Here is a 27,303-nt window from a genome sequence, read left to right on the forward strand (position 1 = left end):
GAGTTTAGCTAAACTATAGGTTTCCGAAGGATGGCTTGCTTTAAAAGCTGCATTAAAATCTGTAATTATGCTTTATATAAATATCACATAAAAATCTGAACCTGAATAAATCAACTGGCCAATAAAAATAATGAGCATGTCTTATTTGGTTAAGAACACATGGATATTTTACTGTCTATATTACAAAGATTGGAATCATTGGTAATGATGATAAACATTTGTGCCAGCACCATGCTAAATGATCCCAATTTTGCTAATATTGACCTGTTGGGAGGCAGAATAAACAGCTGCATGATTAGAAACACTTCAAATATACCTCATGATTAATATTTCCAACACTACATTTATGTTATCACCTTCCCAGCAATAGGAAACTTCACATCAATGAAAAGCAGATACAGCAGTGAAAATAAAACAAAAATAAATTATATTGATCATCTGTTTCCAGCCTTCTACGCAAAAGAAACATTTATATTTACAGCTGAGGCAATACTTTCATTACAAACTCCTACTTTCAAGCACTTTCACTGGATTGGAAAAAAATTGCCCAAGAGGATAAAATTTATCGATTTCTCCCTTAGCCTAGTGAAGATTTCTCTTCCCCCGTACTCCTCCTCCTTCACTGCATAGGAGATAGAAGGAATTAATAAAAATCTTCCTAGTTATTTTAGAGCTAAGTAAGTGGAGGAGGGAGACATTTTTCATAGGTTAAGGATTGTGCCTAAGCTTTTTCTGTTGCTGTGTGATACAAGGAATGTGAATCATCCTTGTCACTTGAGAAAGAAACTCACAGAGAAAGAGTAAGACAGACAGCCAAGTGGGAAGAAAAGATGGATCAGCAGAGGAGTCATGCTAAGAAAATTCCTCTGACATCATTAAATCCAGCCCTTAAAATAGCACTGCTTATCTAGCCCAGAATTCCTCCCTTTTGGAGCATGACAATGAAGCAAGACCATACCATAGAACAGCAAACTCTTAGGGGATGAAAATCAGTAAACAAATCATTTTAGAAGATGAGTTGGGATAGACATTGATAATTAAAGAAAAAAGTAGAAAATGGATAACCAACACATCTTGGCTAAAATCACAGCCAATTATTCAAATGTCAGATATTCAAAATGTTTGGAGGTTCACTAAGTGCCTTGTCACAGTCTTAATAAATAAAAAAATTTAAAAAATTAAAAAAATAAAAGCACTGAGAAGCAGAGCTCCTGCACAGGCTTACTGACCTGAGGCAGTGAAGGGCCAGTGACCTCCAGCCCAAGGGCTCCCCCCTCGCCCCACTGAGACACCATACCATCACAACAGCATTCTTGCAACAGAAGAAACAGTGTGCTGTCCCCGCTTTCCAAAACACCCAGATGTTTTACTGAGACTTTTGTTATTTATTCATTGTCTCAAGATTTCTTATTTACCAGATGATAGTGTTACATTCTCACTGAATGAGAGTAAGGATGAATTGAGAATTAGAGAAGCCAGTCTAGAGTCCTCTTTCCAGTCCAGAGTCCTCTCTCCACAAAGGTGCCTGCCTTTGGTCATTCATGATCTAACTAAACCATAACCCCAGCCCAAGCTAAAGTCACTGTGGTTTCTAATTCCAAATTTTTACCAAATTCAGAATATGCCATTTTAGTGAAGGTAAGTTTGATGCTGATGTTAAAAATAAAGAAAAAGAATGAATTAAATTAAATTGTAGGAATTCACAGAAAGTATCACACCAAATGTTTAACTTGCTTACCTTCATCATAAATTTCTGTAGAGCCACGAGAAGGGGAAAAAAAGAGAAAATGTGAAATGAATATTTGCTTTCAGGTGCTTAAAATGGGATTTGTTTTCCCTGAAAAAGTGAGTGGGACACACAGAACTACAAACCACATTTAAAAGGAACATTTATCATTGCAATTAGCATAATTATATAGCTCGTGCTAGAAAGCAAAACAGCTGCTCAGAAAAAGGCTTCATCATTTTTTTATGCAATAGTTTTCTCAGATTTTTTTTACTTTAAATAATATAGCACATTAAATACTTGTTGCTTAAAGATAAAACACAGTACAGGTAAAACAGGAGCCATGCCTGATCATCTTAAACAACTTGCTCTGCAGATAGTTTCTAACTAAGTACAACGCAAGTTGTAAAGTCCTGCATTCAAAGTGCAGTGCTGGAGAGCAACAGCATTATTGTAGTAACATATCGTATGTAAATGCACAATAAATTAAGAAAATTAAAACATTGCTAATACTTCATGCAGTGGTTAAAAAAAAAAAAATCAGTGCTACATGACTGATGTCAGAAGATTATGGAAATTTTTAGGTTAATTTTCATGGAGATTGCTCAAGAATAAAAGGAGAGTGATACATTATGTTACATGCAGTGATTTGTTTTTCTTTGCGACAGTCCTATGGCCACCTTTTCCTCTTTTGACCTCACCAGTCCTTGTTTTGATATCACAAAGTTTGAAGTTGAGGACTGAAGTTTGGCAGCAAACCTCTATCCCACATGACAAGAGAGTCTAACTGGAGAGCTTCCCAGCAAGACTGGGTCCTTTCATTTCGTACATGCTTTTAAAACAGAAGTATCTGTTCTCAAAGATGTACAAGATGTTCTAGCTAAAAAAAAAAAAAAAAAAGTATAATCTAAACATCTCAAAATGTTCAGAGACTTCTCTCCTTAAAAGTCTTCCAGGTCTATTTGGTAGTTAGACATTTGGAAACAAATTGACCAAAACTAAAGATCATGCACCCTGTCCACCATCCCCACAAAGGAAGGATTTAAAATACAGTAAGATCATTTTGACATTATTATTCATCCCACTTCTTGTCACTCCAGTATTTTGTTTGCTTTTACTGGGTGGCTTCAGAAACTAACCAGAAGTCTGCTGAGCTGTCTACAGTGGGGGGGGGGGGGGGGTGTAAATTCATTAATACAGAAACAAGTTAATTACATGATTAATTCTAATATAAACTTTCCTATATTTGACAATACTGACTTTCATTTGCCATCATGCTGTCAGTTTATCAAGGAGATTAGATCCATCAAAGACCTCAGTCTCTTCCAGCCGTCATTCATCTGTGAAATTTTATTCTGAGAACTACACAACCCCACTGCTTTCTCCATATTACAAGTACATTAAACAACAGTCCTTCTGTGAAACCTTCTGGTTCTCTTCTTGATAATTTATTTAACTGCTTGACTGTAATGTCTTAACTAGCTTCAAATTAAAGTAAATAGTTTATCTCTTCCCTTGATTACTAAAATGATACAGCAGCTTCTTGTGCTGGATTTTTTTGGAAGACCAGATTTAACAATTTATTCTCTTCAGTGGACATATTAAATGAACTGTAACAAATGAGAAACAATTGTCATCTGTTTGGATCTGTCATATTGTGTTCTTCAGAGTTACTCTGGTTCCTTAATGATTTTGAAGATGATTTACATGTCATTCTTAGAGACAGAAAGCACCATGAACTGTCCCTCCCCAAGCTAGAAATCCTGAAAAACAACAGTGGGTGAGGGAAGTCTGAACACATATATCCACGTACTGCTTCAAAACCACCAGGGGAAGAAATACTCTGAAACTTAATTGTTGTAAAAATGCTTTCTCTTCATAGCAGACACCTTAAATACATGTTATATCCATCCACAATTGTGAAGGGAATGCCCCAGCAAAACTTCAGGCCAAGCCTAAGAAGTTACGTGCCATGAACTGTGCTGGCCTCAGCTGCCCAGCTACCAGCAAATGGACAGCGCAGAGGCTTCCAGATACTCCTGTCACACCCTTCTGCAAGAACGTTCTCCAAGGGTTTCACACCAAAGCCCTTCTTAGCTAAAGGAGAATGCTTACTTAGAAAAACATTAACTCTCACCTTGGGGGGGGGGGGGATGACACAAACAAAAAAACCCCGCACCACCCTGAAGCAAAACAATAGAAATGACAGAAATTACACACTTCAGGTAGGCAACAAGCTGTTACACAAGAAATTTCTCCAACTCACCCTCTGCAGAGGAAAGAGCTTTCTGCCCCTTCACACTTGCTCTCTGTGCCTCAGCACGACAGCACACATGAGTTTCTGGACTAACATTAGCAATTCAGAATGTCTATTTGAAAATTAAACAGATAGAACAGACCTATAATTTGAAATTTCTTAATGACATTCTAACATCCATTGCTCTTGAAAGGTATTGCTTTCCAAACACTAACACCAAAGTGTTAAAGTGATAAAAAGACGGACTGATACAGTCACTAAGTACAACAAATAATTGTTGTACACTTCAACACTAACTCAGTTAAGAGTAAAAGAAGAGATCAAATTGTGATGACATGTTATTTTAGTTATACACAAAGCTCCTGCTCCATCAGTGGAGCGGCACTGATGACAGTAGAGCTTGGTTACATTTACATTTGAAATGTGACATTCTACACACCCTAACAAACGATGCAGAGGTATGCAATATCCAGTATGAGACATTATTAAAAACAAGCTCAGTCTTAAGAGTTATTAAGGATGAGATTTATGATGTAGATTCCAGCTAGTTGTGTAGACTTACTCTACAGTCAAGAAAGAGACAGTCATTTCCAGAATGCAATTCATCTGATTTATTAAGCTGACATTTTCTGTAGGACAGGACCAACTACGCACTAGAAGTGTTTGATTCTCTGTGTTGACTACAATTAGGAGTCTAAATAACTTGCTAACCCTACACTGTCTACAGCATAAACGCCTAAAGCGCCTTCAATATCTGAACTAAGTACAGAACACCTATATTGTATTAGATACTGAAATTCAAGAATCCACTGGAGGTTCTCTACTGCGCATTCAGAAGCAAGGTAATAATTGGACTTCTGACGTACTTTTGAACTACAAATAAGTGTCTCTGTTAAATCCTGTCCTACTGAAGTCAATGCAAATTTGATGACTAAATGCATCGAAGACACCATTTCACCTTCAGAATTCACTTGTTCAAGAAATCAGAATGTGCTGGTTTACATGCACCTGTTTCTCTAGCATCCAAATTTCTCAGAAGTTTTTCTGAGAGGTAGGACTGGTAACTGAGTGTAACTAACAACTGGATAACCATATTCCACTGACTTAAGTCTTCAGCTGCATATGCTATCTGATCTTTTGGGGACAAACAACTATGTGAGTGCTTAGTGTCACACGAATATCATCCTTGTGGAGGAACTAAACTCAGCACTCAGCAGCTAGACTACCTGTATGGCTTGGAACATGACCTAATAAATAAATAAGGAAAAATACCTTTGCAGGATTTCAAATTATTAGATTTGAGGCACATTACACCCATCATTCTATCCATCATCCTAACTGTTCTCTAAATAAATGAATTAAATAAATAAAATTTAAAACCTATTGAAGCTTTATCTGAGGACACAAAGGATATGTTGTCAATGTAAATATTTACAGCTGTGTGGGGCTATTATATTATTTGGCTCCTTGGACAGCTATTGGGTAGCGTATCACTTACTATGACTGTTCAAATACCTTGTAATTTATAATCTCACCTTAATTCTTGGGCTCTCTGGCTAGATTAAAAAGTAACAGCAATGCTATTTTATTTGGAATTTTTTATAGCAAAGTTATCAAGATTAGTTTTAAAATCCTTTTAATTTAGAGATTATCTCCTGACTATATCTTTTGTACTGTTCTTGTAGTATTGTATTTGCTTACATAGAAATATCAGATCCTTACACTAACCTAACCAAGAAGTATTGAAAACAAGTAACTGAAAGTAGAGTTTGCTGCAATTCACAGTAATTACTACACCGAACACAGCTTGAAGTTCTCAGATCTATAATACGGACTGAAGGAGAAATACCAAAGGAATCCTACTATACAGCTGGAAATGCTACTATTCTATTAAAATAAGTGCCAGTCAGATTTGCACACAGATTTCTTTTGAAAAGAAAAAGTGTACTTAGAAAATGTTTGTATTACTTTCTTTTGATGATGTGAATTAGACTTGGGCTGCAATTAGCAGCCACTACAATATACAGTACACTAAGGATGGAACTGCAGATGTCGTTGAAACTATAGCTATAGGTGTGGCATTTTAAGCAGTATTTCCATAGTCACTCCATTTCGATATGCCTGTTCATTTTAACATCATATGGTGCTATCTCCTCCCATTTTCCCTCAAGAGAAAATGTATGAGAAAAACTGAGTGATCCTATGTTAACACTGCTGATATTGAGTCACCTCTGCAGCCTACGTTATATCTAAAATTTAAATGCAAATGCTTGAAACTAGGGGATCAAATATTTGTGCATAATTAGCATATTATCCCACCACAGTAATCTGACAAATAAATCTATATTTATGTAAATGAACCTAGTGTGAACAAAAAATTCTCAATAAAAATTAAGTCCTTAGATAATTCATTTAATGTTTGAAAATCACACTGATTATAAATCATGGATGTGCAATTAATTACTTTAATGGCACTGAAGACATACTACTGCAACCATTTGTCTTGATGAAGCTTTATTTTGTGGTTCACTCCAAACTCTACAACAACCCTAGCTTGTTTCCTCTAGCCAAAATCCACTTGTTATATTTATCCAGTCCACACTATCCTCAAAGCCAGAATCTATTCACTTCTTCTCAATTCAGAAGTCTCTGTAATGAAAACAATTCTTTTGAAAAGTGTCTAAAGTGTGTTTCCTTATTCTGCAAGTTTCTTTTCTCCAAAGAAACTGAAAATTAGTTTTCCTAGTGGCATAAAACTGAGCTAACACAATAACTATTTGAGGGGAAGAGAAAAAGATTTCCCATTGCCTTCAACAGAAGAGGTTCCTCTGTCTATTTGAAAGTTGCAGACGATCCTACAATGTTATAGTTAGCACAGCTTTGCCGTTAGCCTGTGTAAGGATGAAAATCCTTGTCCCTTGCACTCTAAATTTAAGAACCAATACACTTGGTTTCCCGTCAGGTAAAAAGCTCTTCAGAGTAATCTGTCTTGAAAACAATCATTCTTGATGTCTCTTAATGCCAAATTTTCAAAATAATTCACCAGCTATATGTGGGCAAATGTGTAAAAAAGGCCAGGTTTTGGAAACCGTAGATGGCCTAGAAAATTCCCACTCCTTACACTGAATTCTGTTACAGTGCTAAGCAGTTGTTCTGAAAGTCAAGACAGACATTCAGGTGCTTTTATGAGAACAGAAGTCCCTTAAAAAAAATACCAAACCCTTAAAGTATACAACACCCACCTTGAAATCTCAAATTTGCAAACACCAATGTTGCTAATTCACAGCAACAGCCACTTTATTTCCCTTATTTCATAAATATATTAAAAGAGAAAAAATGACAGGCAGATTGAAAGGAATTCCCTTCACTATGCATTATTCAATTTCAGATTATTTCATTACTGTTATTTTCTCTGTAAATAAGATATATTCAGTGTCTTCTAACTTTCAGTTGAAATTTAGTAAATCCCTCTGATCAAATGCTGGGCTTTTCCCCCTTGGTAGTTTAATTAAAAGCAGAAGAGCCATTTTCAAATATGAAATGGGGACCAGGATGAAAAGGTAAGCCTTACTTCCATTAGTTTTTACTTTTGGCAAGATGTCTTTAATCTGTTTGATTCTGCACTGAAGCAGACCTACAAGCCCTCACAGTCATACCTGCTGAGAGACAAAAGGAAAAAGCCAAAGGTCCAAGGAATATTTTCAGCCCATTTAATTTTCACCTAGCTTCAACTGCCACATAGGCCTTACAGTAGAATAAAGATTTTGGAACAAAATCATGAGAAGAAAAATAGTCATTTGACAGGAGAAGCACAGCAGAACTGAAGTAATTCCCTCCAAAATTTTTGTTAGCACACTTTACAGGCTGGAGTCAGCTCCGAAGTGGATGACTCTAGCTTATCCTTTGAGGCATGAAACTGCTTGCAGCAAGGTTCAGTTACTAATTTGACATGAAGCTTGTCCAACTTAGGCTCTGGGCTTGGGCTTCAAGGTGTCCACATGTACATAGACATAACTGAACACACTTGCATTAATCTTGTGTGTTCTCCATTGGAAAATGGCTTATGAAGAAATATATGTATTAGAATGAAGTGTCTGGCCTCAGTGACCATGCAGCTGTGCAACAGCCAGCCTTCTGATGCATTAATTCAGTATGTACATCTGCAGCCCACCATAAGAACTCTGGTAACACTCTGGAATTATAGAGGTGGTTAAAAGCTGATTTACAGGGCAAACTACAGCTCAGCTGAGATAGAATAATTTCATATTTGAAGTAAAGCCAGCACCCACTCCATCTCCATCAGACAGGAGGTTGTCTTGATTAAAGAACTGGTCTATTAAAGAAAGAGTTTAGCCAATGTAACTCGGAACGAAACTAGCTCTGCTGTCACGGGAACCATTTCTCTTTAAAATGGTTTAAGGGGACATTTCTGTGAAGCAGTCTTTCCAAAGCATAACATTTTGATGTTACTAAATTCTGAATTTTTTTTTTAAAAAAAAGCAGAGCTGACTTGTATTTATGCAGGTAATCCTATATTTTCCAAGAATACACTCTTTGAATATTTCAGTCAAAAACAAGACATGTCAGAGTGTAACCAATAAAATTCTGGCTTACCATTTTTGATGCATCATGAACTATGAAGCCAGGTGCCTCTATACTACTGAACTTCCTTTTTATTGCTGTTTTTCTCTTTATAGCAGAATTCTTCGTAGAAATAAAAGTACAGAATCTAAAGATTTAGAACCAAGCCCTCTCACTTGTAATTAAAAAGGTGGAGAAAATGAGAAGATAACCTAACCATCAGTGTGGCTTAAAAACATTCCAAATCAATCCCTATAAAACTTTGCTGGTTGTCACAAATATCAGATTCACAGAGTATGAATAATGCTGTCATACTGATACAATTAGCTAAAATTAATACTTAACTACAGTTATTGTTAAATATTATAAACATCTACATATATATGTCATATGACATAGATAGTTGGGAATACATGAGTATAAAGGGGGCTGAAAAGCCTAAGCCACCATTTAAACAATGTACTTACCTACAGGAGTCTCAAGGAAGCTACAACTTGAGTCACTACTTACTATAAACATGTCATAATCACAGATTAAAATTCTATAATGTCTGGCTGAAATAAAGTGAGACCAGTGCTCTAGCTATGATATTGGCCATATACTAAAGGACATCTGAGGTTGTTTCTGGTCATGTGCAGCTCAAATTAAGTATTAAGAAATCAAGGAGGCTTATTATGGTCCAAGCTTTCAGACAGGCTTCTAACATTTTAAATGTGAACAAACAATTCTACACACACTTTTATGACTACTAACTCATACATATGCAGATGTTAGAGATTACATTGGAGAAAAACATACGTAAATATGTCCCGTATAGGGGAGTTATATCAGATGCCCAAACGAATATGCATGGTAAACACAGACACATTAGGAAAGGCCTTAACAACACATTCAGCAGAGAACTGTGCTTTGGCTTTATTTGCTAAGATCTATGAATGATTTTTTTTATTCTGTAGCAGCTGTTCTCCATCATTAAATATTTTGTATATATATTATTTGCAGCTAGTTGCGGCGTCACACAATATTTATCAGTATTAATTATCTTACTGTCATGCATTTTAGGATTACAGTGTCTATACTGGAAAAGGCAGGGTGGGTTACAGAATGGAGTTATAACATTAGACAGCAAGGCTCAAAACTGACAGGCAATAATCATACATTTATATTACACAATTCTACAATCAAATTAAAAGAGAGAAAACTCATTGTGGTAGCATGAAATTTGGTATGACAATTCAGGAATGACCAGATCCTACATGACCATGTATTTGCCTCTTTTTTTGAGCCATGCAAGTTGAAGGGTCATGAACACAGAGGGTATCAAAACAGACAGGTTAGACTCAGTGGCAACATGAAACATTTGGGATCAAGTGAATAAAAGACAGAATCACATACCCATTTTTCCACATCAACTAGCTGTAGAAAGAAAAAGCAAGAAATCAGTAAATCTCTTTCCTTAAACACAGCATATCAAAGTCTATTTTGAAGTTAACATTTCACATTTTTGGAAATGTATCTAGTATGAAAGAAAATGTATGAGTAGAAGCTATTCTCCTGGCACCTCCTCTTTAAAATGCCAATACCTCACTTTTTGTCTTTTTTTTATGGGAAGCACTTCAAATTCTGGAAGTCCAAAATGTCCATCTATATATCAGATAATAGGCAGCAAATGAAGACCGATGCTGAATTAATTCCACACTGTATTCAGTACCAACCAGTCAAACATACAGAACATAGTTTCCCACAAAGCATATCTCCATTTTCTCTTGAGTAAAGCTCTGTCATAAGTGAACATTATTCACTTGAAAAGGCTTAGTGGCTGCTCTTCAAGGTTTGCCATTTTAATGAATGCCATAAATATGAAAAGTAAAATTAGGGGGTACCTGTCAAACCCTGACCCGACAACCTGCAGTATAAGAGAATATCTTGCCTAAGAACAGAGAACACCAAAATGCCATTCATTTTTCCTATGGGGAATGAGAGAATCACTTCTAAAGCTTAAGGTTTTGTATTAACAAAACTGTTTCAAGGTTCATTAAGGAAACACATTTTAAATTACTCTCTCTAAAAAGTCTTCGGATCATCTTACAGTCTCAGAAAGGATTGAGAGTATCTACTAGAACACATTTCAGCTACTAGAAAGGTTAGTATGGCACTACCTATTAAAAACTTACTTGGCACCAACAGCAGCATATCTGAAGCAGATTTGTCTCTGGACTTAGCACAGAAAACTCTGCAGCATGTCAAGCCTTCTGTGGTTTTACTGCAGGTACACATTGACCTTCTGTTAGCAGATGTCACATAAAATTTTAGCAATAATAGTGCAAACCATGAGCAATTTTCAAAACCAGTAGTAGTTGGATTCCAGCTTACTTGTGAAATTACTGTAATAAAAGGCAATGTATTTAGTTCTCTTCTATTAAAATAGTTTTATTCAAAGTAAATTTTCACACTTTCTTTAATATACATTTCAATTAAAATGGAGCTTTATATTTTCAATATTCTTCAGTCCCGCTAGCACACAAAGGTTAGAAAACACCATCTGACCTGCCAACTAATTAACACGATAAACTTATAAGCATTTATTAATCTGAAAATTCCTACCCCTCTTCTGAGATTTGGACTGCATTTAGATTTATAATAGAAATTCTGTGATTTGTCTCTATTTTTTTTTAATACCCTTTACTGTGACTTTTGTTACCAATCACAGCTGCAGAAATCCCTCCTAAAAAACACGTAGTGTTCTAAAATAGATGCAATATAAGAAAAGATATAATAAGATATGGATAAGTTAGAAAAGCAAGCAATGATTTAAATCTAAATACAATCAATACAACTACGATGCCTTAAAAAAAAAAAGAGTAAGCAATAGCCAAGTTAGATTCACGTATAAGTCTTTATTACCTTGCTTTTGATACACCTTTTGTTTTGTTAAAATTGTATACGCACTGAGAACAACATTACAAGCAATTTGACTGTGTGACAATGATAGAAAGAGGTGAATTGATTCACGCTTTATTGCCTTGCTTTGAGAAGTTCTCACTGTCCCAAAATTTAAGTGAACAGGGCAGCCACAATTGGTGTCAGAAAGAAACCACTCAAAGCTCAGCGTACATTATAAGTTGTACAATCGATTGCCTTATAATTGCTGAATTGTCCATTTACTTTATGTTAATGGACACCAGTTATCTTCAAGAGTCAAGTGCAGTATTTGTCAAGTATTTATAAACTGTATAGACTAAACCTGCATTGGTATACCCATCTTCAAGTAGATCTGTCAACAGGCTTTGGCATATGCCACAGGCACACTTATTCAGTAGTCTCTTACAGGACAACCACTTGAACTGTGCATGTACGCTTGTCAAACCCTACAGTTTGACACCTACATGATGGTCATATGGGAAAGACTATGAATGCATCCAAAGAGATCTGCTTCTGAAAGCATGGTACAGTGCAGAGCCCAGTAAAATCTTGCATTTTTAATTACAGCCATATTCTAGGCCGCCTGCTGTGTGCCTCTTGAGAGCCCTCCCGGATCCAGTGTGCTCCCTATTCTCTAGCCATCTGTGGGAGAGCTCTTCCAGCTACTGAAGTTACACAAAAACATTTCTTTCTTAAAAACCACTTTGTCCCGAGTTTTAAAACTTGCCTGTGCAATGTATGGAGATAAAATTTTGATAGCTTTTACCCAATGGAACCTATTCCGGAAGACTTGTGACCTTCAAGACATTTAGTATCCTATTTGGGGGCGAAAAAAGGCATAAGCATGACCTAATAATATATCTACTTGCCTGGAAATTCCTAGTAATGCAGATTAGGTAAACCTACAGGTATATCAGATTACTCATATCTAAGATTAATTGTTCTAATGTAGACAAAATAGATGTAAAGCTCACATAAACAGAAATGAAACTGGATATCTCAGCCTAGTGCTTGTATCTAAGATCTAAGCTATGATTCAGATGACAAGCAAGCAGATGCTTCACAGCACATCTAAATACAGATTCTGCTTCACACTGACAGTGCCATCTTGTCTGCCTTCACAGACTAGAATCCACAGGAACCCCTTTTCCTGTGGATTTCCCAGTATACATAAAAATTCAGGAAACACTGAGATTCAAAGCTCCTTTTGCTATGTACACATTAGTCATTAATCTGGGGAGGCAGGGGGAAACACCACAACACAACAAAACAAACCAACCAACCAAATAACACCTCCCCCCCAAAAAACCAAAACAAAACAAAAACCAAAACAAAAAAAACCACAAACAAACCCAAATAAAAAAGTCCTTTCTACTAGACCACACCTTGTCACCTCCCTCTTTGGAGTGCTTAATGCTCCTTGGAATTGGAATTACCTGTTCTTACCATAAATTACTCTACTTAAGTTTTGCTGAGCTCTTGATCTGTTAAAAGGTATGTATCTTCCAACTGGTCTAGGAAGGTTTAAACTTCAGGAAGGGTTGGGGGGATGGCAGGCAGGGATTGGCAGTCACTTCTGTAAGTTCCTTCTCACTGTGGTACCTTACACTGTAAACTACTTTATTTCAATCGTACATTATGTTAACCACAGTCTGAAAGAGCAGTACGATAATTTATTTTATAAAGCACAGTAAATTTTGCCTCATCACAATAGATCCAAATCCACGGAATTCAATAACTATTCCTCTTCTGGCTCATTTTCTCTCCTGATCACTAAGTCACATTGTTTGGAAAAAGAAAACGGTTAGGTAGGTATATACTAATTTTTCTCTTTTTCTTTATCCTTTACATTATTTCTTCCAGTAGAGGAAGCAAAATCCATCTTAAAACATACATACCTCACACGCAGTATGCTGCTTAGAAATATCCCTTCCACATGTATCTGGGTACTTGGAAAAATTTCCCCAGAAGAAAACAACATGACACTGGCTAACATTAGATACCAAAATTTTGTGGGTTCATTGCCATGTGACAGTTCTAAAGACGGGAAATTATTATCTTGCCATGAGAACACCAGCATTACCAAAAGGGTGAAGGATACAATGTCTCTAGAATTTACTTAGTGATTGTGGGCTACTTATACTACAATAATTAATCATTTTACAGAAAGCTACTAACTTCAACTTGAAAGAATTATTTCACTGCCTACTGCTAGCAAGTAGCCATCAACATAACTAATTTAACAAGTAGAAAATATGACACTTCAAACTAGAGTGTAGTGCTTTATGGATACTAAAATGGTATGGCACCCATACATATAGATGTCTAAGGAATACAGGTAGTGCTATAAGGAGAAAAAACAAGGATGCAAAATTGTATTTTAAGAATCAAGCAAAAGATCAAAGATGGCATTTAGGATTACAAAATAATTTCACTTCTTGAACTAGATGAGAACACTATACTACAGAGTCTTCATACTTCTCTTAGAACTTCATATAACTGCAGTAAGAAGTCCTCCATGAAGAACATAGAGCCATGATTTAATAATTTACTGCAATGCTAATCCAGAAACTTCAGAGAACGATCTGCATTTGCTGACTTCTCTTCAAAGGCACATAAGAGCTCCAATCTTTTCAGGCAAGCTTTCATTTTAAATGCATTTAATCCAAACTGGAGGACTAGTTTTCCAACAATTTTTTTTCACTGCTGCAGATATCCAGGACTACATTAACCAGACATAAAAGCCAGTTAAAACAGCAGGAATGTAGTTTTGTTACCCCTATTTTCTCTTTCATAAGGAGTCATGAACTAAATGAAGAGAAATAAAGAGGGACCTTTTCGCCATTATGAGGAGTCATTCACAAACTCACTTTTTAAGTCTTGACATAAAGCAAGCTCACAGAACATGTGCTGAACATCCACTAATACAGCAACATTAATTACCAGCGCTCAAAGCTGGAAAGTAAGCTATTTTAAGATGGGCAAAACAGCCTGCTGTTATCAATTAATAGGTAAAATATGATTGAAATAACCAGGGAGCTGCTAAATTCCTGTGTACAGCCCACATCAGTTAATATTTAAAATAGGGAAACAATAACTAGACATGATTTAGGGTTTAGGAACTAACTACTAGTCAATGGGGCTTTACGTTTATGTGAGAAAAGGTAATGGATTGTGGTCTGGTCAATAAACCTTGAAGAACCACTTGGAACTGCCAAGATTAGGGAAGAAGTAAGCAAAAGGTAATTCCTACAGGGAGAGATTGCAACCACCGACTCATTGACCACCTACTCAAATGATACCACCTACTCAAAAGAAGACAATGAAGGAAGAAGACAGAGTCTGTGCACTAATCTACGAGGGGCAAAAAAGAAAGAACCAATCATTAAGGAAATAACAATGATTATGTATTAGTTAAGTTATAAATGTGAGAATTTTTGAGACAAGGGTGTGCTGTCTTGAGACAGGCACCCATTCACGCGCATCAAAGAAATTAATTTGAAAATACCTCGACTCTCTGTGTTATTGGCTTGCACGCTGGGTAAATGAACTCTGTGGGACAACACTACCATTCCTAACTCTTGCTTCTGTATTCTGTTTTCTTTCATCTGCTTGAGCAGCATATCAAAACATTAAGAAACTTGATTCCACACAGTATAGGAGAAACTTAGCTGACTACGGCTAATCACATTCTCTACAACTAATTATGAAAACTGCAACAGATATACTGCCATGATCCACAGATGGGACTGTGACCTGAAATCTCAATGAAGCAATGCATTCCAGCTAGTGGATGTCATATCTTCCTCTATGCTTATACTCATTTTTTTGAACTGAAGCAGGAAAATTTTATTAGAAAAATAAGATTTTTTTTTCCCATTTCTCAGCTGAGGAAACTGAGAACATATAGCAAAACTTCTGCCTAAAACTCTCTAATAGAGATAAGCAAGATGAGAATAACTAGACTTGAACTAGACAGATTCCAAATTGAATTGTATTTTTGTTTCTGTTACAACATTTGATTATCTTCATAGACACCTTGATTTCCTGAATTTAATATTCAACAAGTTAATTGATGATATGTCTTCTCTTCCAGCCCAGGGTTGTCTTCCATTGCAGACTTTTGTCTTCAAGATGCTTCAAGAGCTGTGCTTTCACGTTTATTTGGTTTAGCTCCTTCTCTGTACACAACCTAGATCAGAAAACTTAACGGAGAAGAAATAAATTCTCTTCCCCCAAGGACAGTTTTTACTGACCAACATCCTAGAAAGAAAACTTTGAGCACATTAGAGATCCAATGGTCATGGTAAGGCTGGGAAAAGGCCTGCCATCTACCTTCAAAATAGGAAACTTGTCTGGGATGATAAAAATGTTTGCTTTTATGCCATACATCCTCATACATCCTCATTCCAAATATGGCACATGCAAAAGAAGAGCCCACATGCCAGGCTAGAAATATGTGCCTGTCACATTTTTGTGATTTGAAATAGATGGTTTCATTCCTGTCCTTGCCTCTCCCTGAGGATAAGCAGAATGCAAAAATACTGCGCCTGCACTTCTTGATTTTTTCCAGTACTTACATTTGATCAAAGTGCAGTTGATCAAAGCTAAGTCTTATTCTTTTTGTGCCTTACTTGAAATGGCCTGCTAAAAGTCACTTCTGATGCTAAATAAGGTGCACTGAGGAGAAAATTACAGTATTAGCTTTATCTGCAAAAGTTTTGTACTTTTTTTTTTTCCCGTTGTATTTCCTGTTCTCCTGTTAGCAGTGTGGCATCTCTAAAATAGCTGAGAGTAGTCAGGATTTTAAATAGAATAAGCCTCTAAACTACCTCATCTTTTCATAAAGCTTTCCACTGGTAGCCGACAAGTCCATCTGCATGATACAAAGGCGCACACTGCATGAAATGCTTTGAGCTCCACTTCCTTCTCTCCTTTCTCTCTCCTCCTTTCTCTTCTTTCTCTCACTTCTTACTTTCTTTGCAGTAAGAAGCATTTAGGTTATACAAATTCAAAGTTTGGAAGGGCAGACCCTGCAATAAGTACAAGCTAACACTGCTGGACATAACAGCTCTGTCTCTCTTCATGACACACCACTACCTGATGAAGACCTACTCAAAGAATTTCTGCAGAAAATTACGGCCACAATATTTTGTTACTTCCGTGAGTTATGCCTGGCAACTGTAGACAACCCTGAGACAACTGAAAACCCTCAAATGATAGAAATAAGAAGCTATAGTTTGGACTTTTTGCTCAAAAGTTTGATTAAAAAAATAATTCTTGCCTTACTGCACCTATGACTTGTCAAAAGAGAAAACCTTCTGGTCAGTGCTAGGAAATTAAAAGAGCTCTAGTTCATATTAAGAGACCTCTGGTTCGTTTCTGACTCTTGTTACATGTGGGGGTTCCGCTAGCAAACCTGAAAACATTTTCAGTCCGTCCTATTCACAACAACTGCTGTTAGCTTTCAGATACGTTATTAACTAGGTTACTGAGAGAGCTTAAGTTGTCAAGAGTGCATTTAACTACCGATCTTCATATTTTTTTAAGGAAGTACCTTGATAACTTGGCTTATTCATTAATACACAGAACACTTACTAAAAGAAATAGGGAGTGTTACCTTTTTCTATTTGCATGAGGGATGAAATTACTTTCCCCCTCCTCCCATGCTGAGAAAATGACAAAGCTGCCAGCTCTCCGTGTTATCTTGCTGCTTACTAATACGAAGTAATGAATTCAGAGTTCCCCAGTTGGAGATAGATTATTTGAATATTTAAAAATCCACCAGCTACAGTTGCATTCCTGTCCCAAAATGCCTCCATTCCTTCCCCACAGCATGGGAAAGCTTTTTAGCTCTGTGAGGAAACACCATTTCCCTATCCCTTAAACACAGGAGAATTATACATGCAAGACACTTGTGTGTGATGATTCCTTCACACAAGGCCCTTCGGATCAGAGAAGTGCCGTATTTTGCTCCCTTCAGCAAAGACTACCCCACACATAAAATTAGACGGCAGCTTGCTGGTCAGTGGCACAGAAAACAGATTTTATTAAAACAAGGCACCAGGAGAAGTGATTAATCAGCCATGACTGGATGATTAGATGGGAGTTAATAAGCTCATGATGCAATTTAGCTGGAACTCTGCCTAACTGATGGGTATCTGCAGACAGCATTCTCCTGAAAAAATGAAGTTGTCAAATATCAGAGCAGAAGTTGTGAAATTAAAATTTTTCATATTACAGAAACAGTTTAGTCTAGAAAGCACACACAATGTGTGCAATCAAATGCTTTCATTCTCTTAATAAGGTCTGACATGGATTTATGAGTGCACAAATCCGAAAAACTCCTAGCCTTAATTACAATGCCTTACCATGATATAACCTGAGACTTTTAAATAAAAGTTAATGGAGATATTTGTTATATGGCTATTTTCTCCTGTTGTCCAGGAATTATTTCTGTCCGTATTTCAGTGCTTTTCTAATATTATTGGATCAGAGAGGGGGGGGTGAGACTGTGACATCCAGAGGAAAACAAGGACATTCTAGAACTAATGTTACTAAAGGAGGAAAGAACAGTCAGATATTAGTGTCAGGAACCAGGCTGTATACTGATCAATCAGTTCTGCTCCAAAGTTAAGATCTTCTGTCAGTAACAGAAATGAGACAACAGTGTATAAAAACTATCAATCCCACAGATGTGGAAATATACGCAGCAGATCAAAAATGACAACATAAATGAAGGAAATAAAGGCTATCAAAAGAAATTTAAAAAAAATAATAACTAGGAAAAAAAGTTATTCCAATGCAAAAGAAACAGATATCTGTCTTTTATTGCTGTACTCTGAAATCAGTGCAAAAATCAGTGTCAGGTTTATATTAGAAAGATAATTAATTCAATGCATACTGCTCTACTTATTAAAAACCCACTGAACTATGCAAAGGGGCAACAGAAGTTGGTTACACCAAGCTGCAAAACAAATGAAACTTTTAGCTAAGCATTTCCTCATGGATTGAAGTTTTCACTTAGAAACGAGTGAATGTTATGTGTTTGTATCACTCCCTTTAATCATCACCTTCCTGATCGCATTTTCAGGAAGCTCTTTCCAAATCCCAGCTACAGTAGAGTTCCTTCATACTTGGCTCTCTCAGTCTGACTTCTTGATTAGTCTAATCTTGCCCGCAAGTCTGAACTGATCCATAATGCCAAAAGAAAACCAGGAAACTAATGGAAATGAAAAATCCGCCCAGAATTAAGAGGCAAAATTGCTGAAAGTTCCCTTCATGAAATGCAGTTAGACTATAAAAAGGAGATGGCTATGAACCGAATGTTTCTAATTGCTTTAAATACATGCAGAATAAGCATGAGAGAAAGAATTTAGAAAATGTTCCCTACTGTATTGGACTCAAACCACTAGCAGTATTTGTAGCCTCCAAATCCTCAGGAGATTTGCATTTCAAGTTACAAGGAAAGCCCCTAAACACTCTTCTATCCATGCAAGATTTCAAAGAGTGGCCTGTGGTAAAAGACATTCTGAACAAGACAATTGATGCTGGGGGGTGGGGGGGAAGAAGAAGAAAAACTAAACAAACAAACAAAAAAAAAAAAAGAAAAAAAAGAAAAAAAAGGTCAGAAATGCTTTCCTAAATGTTTTAGCTTATAACAAGAGAATTTTTGTATTTCACTGATAAACTGTATGAAGCTGAAATGATCAAATTCTACTGTGAAGACCAACAAATCAGTTTATTCCATTAATCCCTTCCTTGAGCTTTTAAATGTCCTAAAGAGATCTCTGTGTTAAGGTATTATTTTCTCTACTGTTTTACATCAAGCCAGAAAAATCCTGGTATCATCTATGAAAGTGATTACGATAGTAGGAAAAGTCACTGGGATTTCAGAAGAGATCTCAGTAGAAAGACTATCGCATGCACTCTTTCTCTTCTCAATCCATGTCATGGTATCCATGAGCTGAGAATGGACTAGGCAAGCTAGGTAGGTTCAGACATCCGAGCTACAAAAAGGCTAAGCAGTGTGCAATCTTGAATTGGAGGAAGTCTGTGTTTGAACTGTCATTTCCACACAAAGGTCTCAGTTCCCTAATAAAGTTTTATTTTCTACTTTGCAGCTTCTTGCAATATTCAGAGAGTCACAAGAAGCACTGGAGTCTCATACTTGCTGCAGTAATAGCATATAAGGATGCTTCCTATACGTTATGTTCCTCAGTGGAGAAACACTATAAAAAGGCTGTGCAGTGTCAAGTCTGGATATAGAGAATGTAGGGCTACAACATCAAGTCAAATGAGTGGGTTAGTTGTAGCATTCACGGTCTGAAATATGTACCAAAAGATTGAAAGATATGTGTTAGCACCTTCCAGTATGCAATTAATGATATAATCAATTTACTGGTCTTACACGCTTACCTGTGAAACAACAGGACTATTTTTCCTATCCGAACATAAGTGCAAATAGAAAAGAGTTCACACCAAGTTCTGTAGGTTTGGTTCATGGCATATTCCTCCCAAATTAACAGAAACATTGAGAACTTTTTCCTTGATCTTAAAAAATTTAATGAAACTACAGAATGTTGATCAATCCCCAACAACAGAATAAGTTACTTGAAGAAGAAAAAAAAATTCAGCAACATAATATTTCACAAAATTTAGTGAACTACCAAAGTAATCAGACAAGAATACTTGTGATCTGAAATGAATGATTCTCAATACCAAGATACTCAGATTATTCTGTTCAAATACTTGATTTCTGTGTAAAAAGCTCTAAAAATATTTTAGCACTTACTAAGCTACCCAAAACACTGCATTTACAAGTACAGAAGAGGGAGGGAAAAAGAAAAAAGTAAATTCACTGTGGATGAAACATCTAAACATTAAGTCAATTTTCCTCAAATTTTCACTGGGAAACTTGAATGGCAGAATTTCAAAAACCTATCAAACACCATCCCTAAAAAAATAACAAACAGTAAAGTCTCTCACCTACATACTTTAGACAGTTCCAGGACTTGGGAAAAATGATCTGCTAAATATTCAGTTCAAGAGTTGTTGACTCCAGTTTCAAGCCAAACTGGGAAAGGACTCAGAATTTTGCAGCCTATGGGATCACTACAGAAAGAGAACCGTGGTCTTTCTTCTCAGCAGGGGCAAACACTGGCTACCTAATATGTTCCTCAGAAGATCTCCAAACCCACCGACAAGTTCTTTCTTTAAAATTAAGGCTTTGCATTTCACTAAGTAATGTACCTAAAAAATAGTGGCACACAGCTGACGGGAGAGAGTAAGAAACCTCACCTGAAATGCCTTGGAACAGGCAAAGGATTTATCAGTTACTGACATTATTACAATTTGGAAAAATGCACAATTTCTTTTGCAGAAGTAAAGCTATACACAGTAAACTGCTTATAAGCTAACAAATGAACACCACCTGGAAATGGAATTTTACAAAAAGACCAAAAATGCACAAATACCCAGTTAACCAAAATAGTCTGCTGCTAAAAGACCTACATATACACTAGGTTACCTGAATTTCCAACATCAAATAATCACCACTAAAAAAATTGTGAAAAAAAATGATTTCCAAATTTGTCCCTTTCCTTCTTCTCTGTATGTAGTTATCTTCTGTGACTCATCCCAATATTTTTTAAATAGAAACTTCTTTCAAGAAAAGCAAGTGTTCTGCATATTTATCAACAGACTCTCGGCTGCCAAAGGCTGCTTCAGGAGTGGAAGCTGCGTGTACTGCCATAATTACAAGCACATGCCACACCATCAGCAGTACCTGCACAAACAAGCATTAAGCAAAAAAATCATATACAATAATACAGGACTTCATAAACCAAGTGAATTAGGTCTAAAGCAGATGACAACACCCAACCTAACAGAAGTCAGGGTTACTGGTAGCAGCCTGAATGCCCCCTGTTCTTTTCAAGTTTCTCTGCTTTGCTCTGCCTATTTCAAAGTACACTCTTTCCACAAGGAAAAGTAAGGAGTGAGCTTTTGCTACTACCACATGAAAAAGGAAAACAAAGTCTTATCTATTTATGACAGAGAGAATGACAATTATGCGGAGGACTAAAGGGCAATTAACTGTCTAACCAGCAAACACTGGAAAAGGCTGCAGCCTAGGCAGAAAAAGGAGACTGCTAGGGAAAAGGAAGACAATCTTCAGAGCCCAGCAACTATCACATGTTTATCAAAAAGCCATTTATGGATCAAGATCAAAGGCCTTACAAAAGCAATGAATGAGGGGATAATACCTCCTCTTCTCACTTACCATGTTGACAGTACTCTAAAAGCACAGGTTTCAATTTTAATTTCAAAACTAAAGGACAGATACCTACAAAGAGCTCAGGAAGAGTCAAAAAGGGCAGACTCCCTTTTTCTAACCTAAATCTATGTGTGTGTGTGTGTGTGTATACACAGATATATGTATATTTAACAGGCATGCTTTTGAAGGGGAAGGACTCAATCCAGACTGCCTGCAGGAACTCAGCAGGAGCCTTTACTGCAGGTGAGATCCTGTAGACACTCCAAAATGGAGCCTGCTGGCGCCGGACCCGCTACCTGTCACAGAGACAAGAGGCGGCTGGGCGGGCTGGCAGCGCTGGCAGCCGCCAGCGGTCGGCAGCTCCCTTCCCAGCCGCGGCTGCCCGGGAGCCTGCGGTCCTGGCCCTTGCTGGGACAAGGCCCTGCCCGCAGAATGGCAGCTCAAACGCTCAAAACTAAAATCCAGGTTTAGGAAAGGCTGGGTGATCCTGACACACAGCAAGGCAAGATCTTGGTTTATAGTTCCCGTTGAGTTCTGAGCTCATCCCAAGCCCTGCAGCCCTGCTGCTCTGAGGTGAGCTTAGCTGAGGTGGATGATCCTGCCATTCAAAAACGCGGGATAGTGCCCCTGTGAAGAGCTGGGGTTCACCGCCTCTGCCGCGCTCACGGGTCCCAGCCTGGGCTATAAATCAGGCACCTGGAGCCCCGAGGCAGAATCTCACCTCTGTAAACAGAGATGCTCCCTGTTCTCAGCCTTCCTCTGTTCACTTGCACCCCTGGTCCTAAACCCCCTCCTTTCTTTCACTTTCCTTCTCCCCACACCCAACTCAAGGGTTGTTGTCATCCTCATAAGTAAATTAGAAATGGTAATTCTCTATGATGAGAGAGAAACAAAAACCAAATCTGCCTGTTAACTTTAGACCTTTAACTTTTAGGAGTAGTATAACTCTCACACAACAGTAGCCCTTAAATACTTAAAATAGACTGATGCACTCACCTGCTTGGAAAGCTTTGATTTTACTACTGTTACTGAAACAAAATGTTTGATGGCTCTCTGGCACGACCTTCCAAACCCAGAAACCATACCTTCTCAGTGAATCAACACTACCACAGTCACTAAGGAATGGCTGGGCATCAAAAGAAATCATTTTTCCACAAATAGTTGTTTGGTGTGAAATAACACATGTTCTCACCAGACCTGACATTTTTGTAAGATAATGTAGATTCATTCAGTGATGTAGCTACCATGAATTCAAATTTCTTATTGCCATGGGGAGATGCAGTTAGATACATACAGATGTATCCTCATGCTTATAGTACCTATCCAGACCTGTTCAGCAACAATGTTCCGCGACAACTATCAGGAAACCATGCACGTTGATCACCAACTCCAACACACCACACAAGCAATACAGAGACGAACCCTGCTCCTCCCCAAACTCAATTCCTTCCCATTTCCTGTTCAGGACAGAAATCTAGTTTGTTCAGTCCTACTCAGTCTCACAATCGTAGCTCTATCGCTACTTTTCTTCTTTCCTAGGACCACATGGAATCTGAACCGATTCTTGTTTTAATCCTTGTGTCTAGTCCATTTCGGTGCTGTGCAAAGCTGCAACCTCAGGGAAAGGTGAGGTCATCTTTACTGTCTCCCCCTCAAATGCATAGCTTTTCCCTTCCACGTCAATGGCAGAATTGAATTGGCTCTGGTTCTCCCCAAGTGTTCCAAAAACATCATCTTGCACATCAGTTTTCTGCTTTTAGCACCAGTGTCCAGCTTCAGATGGGTTTACAGAATACCCAAAACTATGAAACAGAAGCCTACTTCCAGCTCTGAACCTCGATCTCTTTGAGAACGGCCCAAGTGCAATCAAAGAGCAGATCTGAGAAACTCCAGCAGATTCATTTAGCATGAAGTCTTCATGCTGCATTTGTTCTAAGTGCTTGAATGTCTTTACTGAGAAAGAAAATGTGAAATAAGATTCTTTGTCTTTTTTTTTTCCCCTCCCCACCCCCATGTAGGACCGTGCCTCAGGAGTTGACAGTGGCATTGACAAGAGTTTCACATCTTCATTACCAGGAGGACAGGAGAGAGCTTCCAAGCACAGAAAATCTCCATGGCATACAGTAGTAGAAAAGCACAGCTGCTGTGCAAATACTGGGAAAAAAATGCAGAAAACTGCACATAGAAGTGTTCAGTAGACAATATGGCAACTAAGATCAATTTGCAGAAAACTAACAAAGGATTTAACCCTACATTTCATTTTGCATAAAAGTAAACATTTCAAGCACATTAAGGCAAATGGGAGCCAATTTTTTTTCTACGTAATGAAGTCTAGGAAGACAAATAGCAAAAAAGACTTCAAGTTTACTCAGAGTTTTTCAGTCAGAAAGTAAAGAACAAATACAGCGTGATTTCCTGAATAAGCGCTTAAAATCATCTCAATATAAATGATAGAGAGCTCTACACTACCCTGATGTATTCTAGTACATTGCATATGGTGTCACCCAAAATACAGAAATTGTAATTACATATACATTCGCTTTCTTGCTACAGATGACACACAAAGAAATCTTTACTTATTTCAGTAGTACATTTTTTCTAGTAAACAATCAAAAAGCTGACACTTGATGTGAAAGGGCACAAAAGCAACTGAGAGAAATCCATCTGGTTCCATACAGTATAAATGAGTTTGGTGCATCTGTCCTGCAAGAGTCATTAAAACACAATTCCAACAAAAGCACATTACACTCCACGTGCAGCTGATTTTACTAGCGAGCAATGCACGTAGCACGAAGCCTAGCCATTAGCAGAGCAATTGAACTTTTCACCCACTTTGCTGATAAAATTGCAAAAAAAAAAAAAACCCAAACCACCAAACCCCATAGCAGTCTCATACTCTTCTATAGATACCTGAACAAAAAAAGCCCATGCACACATCTCCTGTTGGCAGAACAAAACACAGATCGGCAAATAGGAGCTCCAGAAGTTCTCACCAGAATAGGCGCCTCTTACTTTATACCCTCCCAATGAAATGAGATTTTGCCGTGAATGGATGGTACAACAATAAAATTGGGACGGCTTGGCACTCACTCCTCTTCTGGTAGATCAGAGTGAAAAGAATGCTTTACCACTGCTGACAGAAATAATTAAACCTGCTGTGAAAGACAGTTTACCAAGAGTTCTCAATCACTCCAATGAAAAGGTGCAGTTAACAACAATCCTTTGCACGGGATACATCATCTCTCATCCACATAAAGATGCACACCATACCGGCAAGTGAAAGCAAGTCACGTACCATGCGTATTTATATGTGTCATATAGATTATTTATCTCGTCTATTCACCAGGGTATGGCATGTAACATACAATCTGGAGTCTTCAAATTTCAATGGCCTCATTTATGATAATTATCACGGAGGACTATAAAAGACATCACAAGGCAAAAGAGTAGTACGTTATTTATGTCATGAGACTACTGGATATATTTCAGAAACCCCAAGCAAAGCAAGTATAACTCAAGGAATCACAAGCTCTTATTAGTTTCAAAAGAAAAGCAGGTTTTTGTACTAGCCAATATAAAAGAAATGTGACTTTGTGCTTGTTCACTTACAGTAGAATGTCCTTTAATTGCCAAGCTAATTTGATTTCCTGTACCTAGTCACTGTACCCAAAACTTTTTATCTCTTTGAAGTAATAAATGCATTAGAATAGAATAAAAATTCAAACTAGCCACTTGTTATATAAATACAGATAGTAGCAGTTTTGAATCCTCAAATTCTCCCTTTAGAAAAAAATCATTTATAATGAAGCATATGAAAAAAATACCTTTGAAATATATTTCAAATAAGAGTTAGTAGGAATAGCCTTTATGAAGGTTACCTTACACTTCATTTTAATTTGCATACCCTCTCGGCAATTTTTTATTTTAATAGCTATTTTTTTATGCAGTGTGTTTGCTTGAGGATGATTTCAAAAAACTTTCAGACAAAGGTCTAAATAATTTGCTGAGGCAACTGAGACTAAAAAAATATCTGATGTTTTTCCATATCAAATATGTCTGGATACCTTTTCTTTCAGCAGCTCTAGAACTGTTACACAATAGAAAAGTGACGTGGTGGAGAATTTTGTAGAATCTGGAAAATTCACCTGCATGTCATCAATAGAAACTTAAAGTAGGTAAGCTTGCTCAAAAGTATGCATGCTGGCCGTGATTTTGGCCAAGAAACTGGTAGTAACCAGCATCATCACCTACTTTGCCTGCTATATATCATGGCTGAAATCCACACGCTGGATCTAAAGGTACCAGTTGTTTTAAGAACTTTTATGCATCATCAGTATCAGCAAGACATGACATACTGAAAATAAGAATTAAGGCAGGCAATCCCTGGATATACAGGCAGGACAGCCTGAGTAGGACATATGGAAATCATTTTCCTTGTCATAAAAGCTGAGACTGGTAATAGCATACTATGTACAGGTCTGTTGTCTAACTTTTATGAAAAAGATGTTTAAAACTCAAAACTGAAAGAAGCCACAAAATTATAAATCCCTTTCTCACACCTGAGACCTGGCAACTTCCTTCCCATGTGCCTGTGGCACCTCTTCTGAGCAAAAGACAGCAGTGCAGAAGGTACACCAGCACAAGAGCAGTTGATGGTAATGTAAACCAGCCAACTTTGCCTTCCTTTCCTCCTATAGGGATGTAAATTTAGGTCCCTTTCTCCTACCCAATATCTATCACGTCTGGAAGAACATATCTACCCTTGTTTCTAATATTGTTTATATTGTCCAGAAATCTCAGAAGTTACTGAATACAAGAGTACTAATGGATAGATGGCCAGGCTTCATTTCCTAAGAAAATTAAGGCAAATTTCCAGGAACTGATTTGACTACGGCATTTCAGCACTTTCACAAGGAGAAAGTATTAAATGGTAGAGCTCTTGAATCTAGCAAAGGAAGATCTGATTTAAAAAAAAAAAAAACCACAAACAAACAAAACAATGAATAATCAGAGTAAAAAGAATCAGAAGCAAAACATAGTTACAACATCTGGTGATCATTCCTAAATTATTCCGGAAAGCCGTGGATTTGCTTTCTCAGGATCATTCAGTCTGATAAGCTTTAGTGAAAAACAAGGCACTGGGCTCTGAAGAGGGCTCACTGGAAAAATTTAACGACCAGGCTAAGAATAGAGGACCTGAAGGTTTTTTCTGGTCTTAAATGCTTTATAAAAACCTAAGGATTTCCATTTTCATATTTTACCTGTTTTTCTAATAATAAAAAGTTACGCTCAAAAACCAAGTCAAAATAATTACAAAATAATACCTGGGCTGTAGGCCCATCTAGGACAGAGCAGCTATAATTCTGCTTGCCTAAGAGACCAGGGGCCATACTCTGGGCACACATGTAATGATAGTCTTCATTTATGTGATTATTTACTATTCTCTTTCCACAGGATTCCTCCCTTTTTCCTTCCCTTTTTCTGGTTCATTTCTGTGCATGAACTAACAATAAAAGTAGTACATGCATATAGCACTCAAGC

The 27,303-nt window shown here is 37.3% G+C and overlaps 1 protein-coding gene across 9 annotated transcripts in view; it reads right to left on the bottom strand.

The window, feature by feature from the left end:
- Positions 1-27,303, bottom strand: part of RYR2 (ryanodine receptor 2) — a 449,694-nt gene that overhangs the window by 285,267 nt on the left and 137,124 nt on the right. For 8 of the 9 annotated variants that reach the window (XM_052805746.1, XM_052805744.1, XM_052805743.1 and 5 more), the window contains exons 4-5: positions 9,960-9,980; positions 1,739-1,753 (exon numbers count right to left, since the gene is read on the bottom strand). In XM_052805746.1, the coding sequence (XP_052661706.1) occupies positions 1,739-1,753; positions 9,960-9,980 (36 nt within the window). The remainder of the gene's footprint in view (positions 1-1,738; positions 1,754-9,959; positions 9,981-27,303) is intronic. The other variant, XM_052805738.1, reaches the window with a different exon arrangement.

This window comes from Harpia harpyja, chromosome 13 (assembly GCF_026419915.1).
Source record: "Harpia harpyja isolate bHarHar1 chromosome 13, bHarHar1 primary haplotype, whole genome shotgun sequence".
Classification (NCBI taxonomy): Eukaryota; Metazoa; Chordata; class Aves; order Accipitriformes; family Accipitridae; genus Harpia; species Harpia harpyja.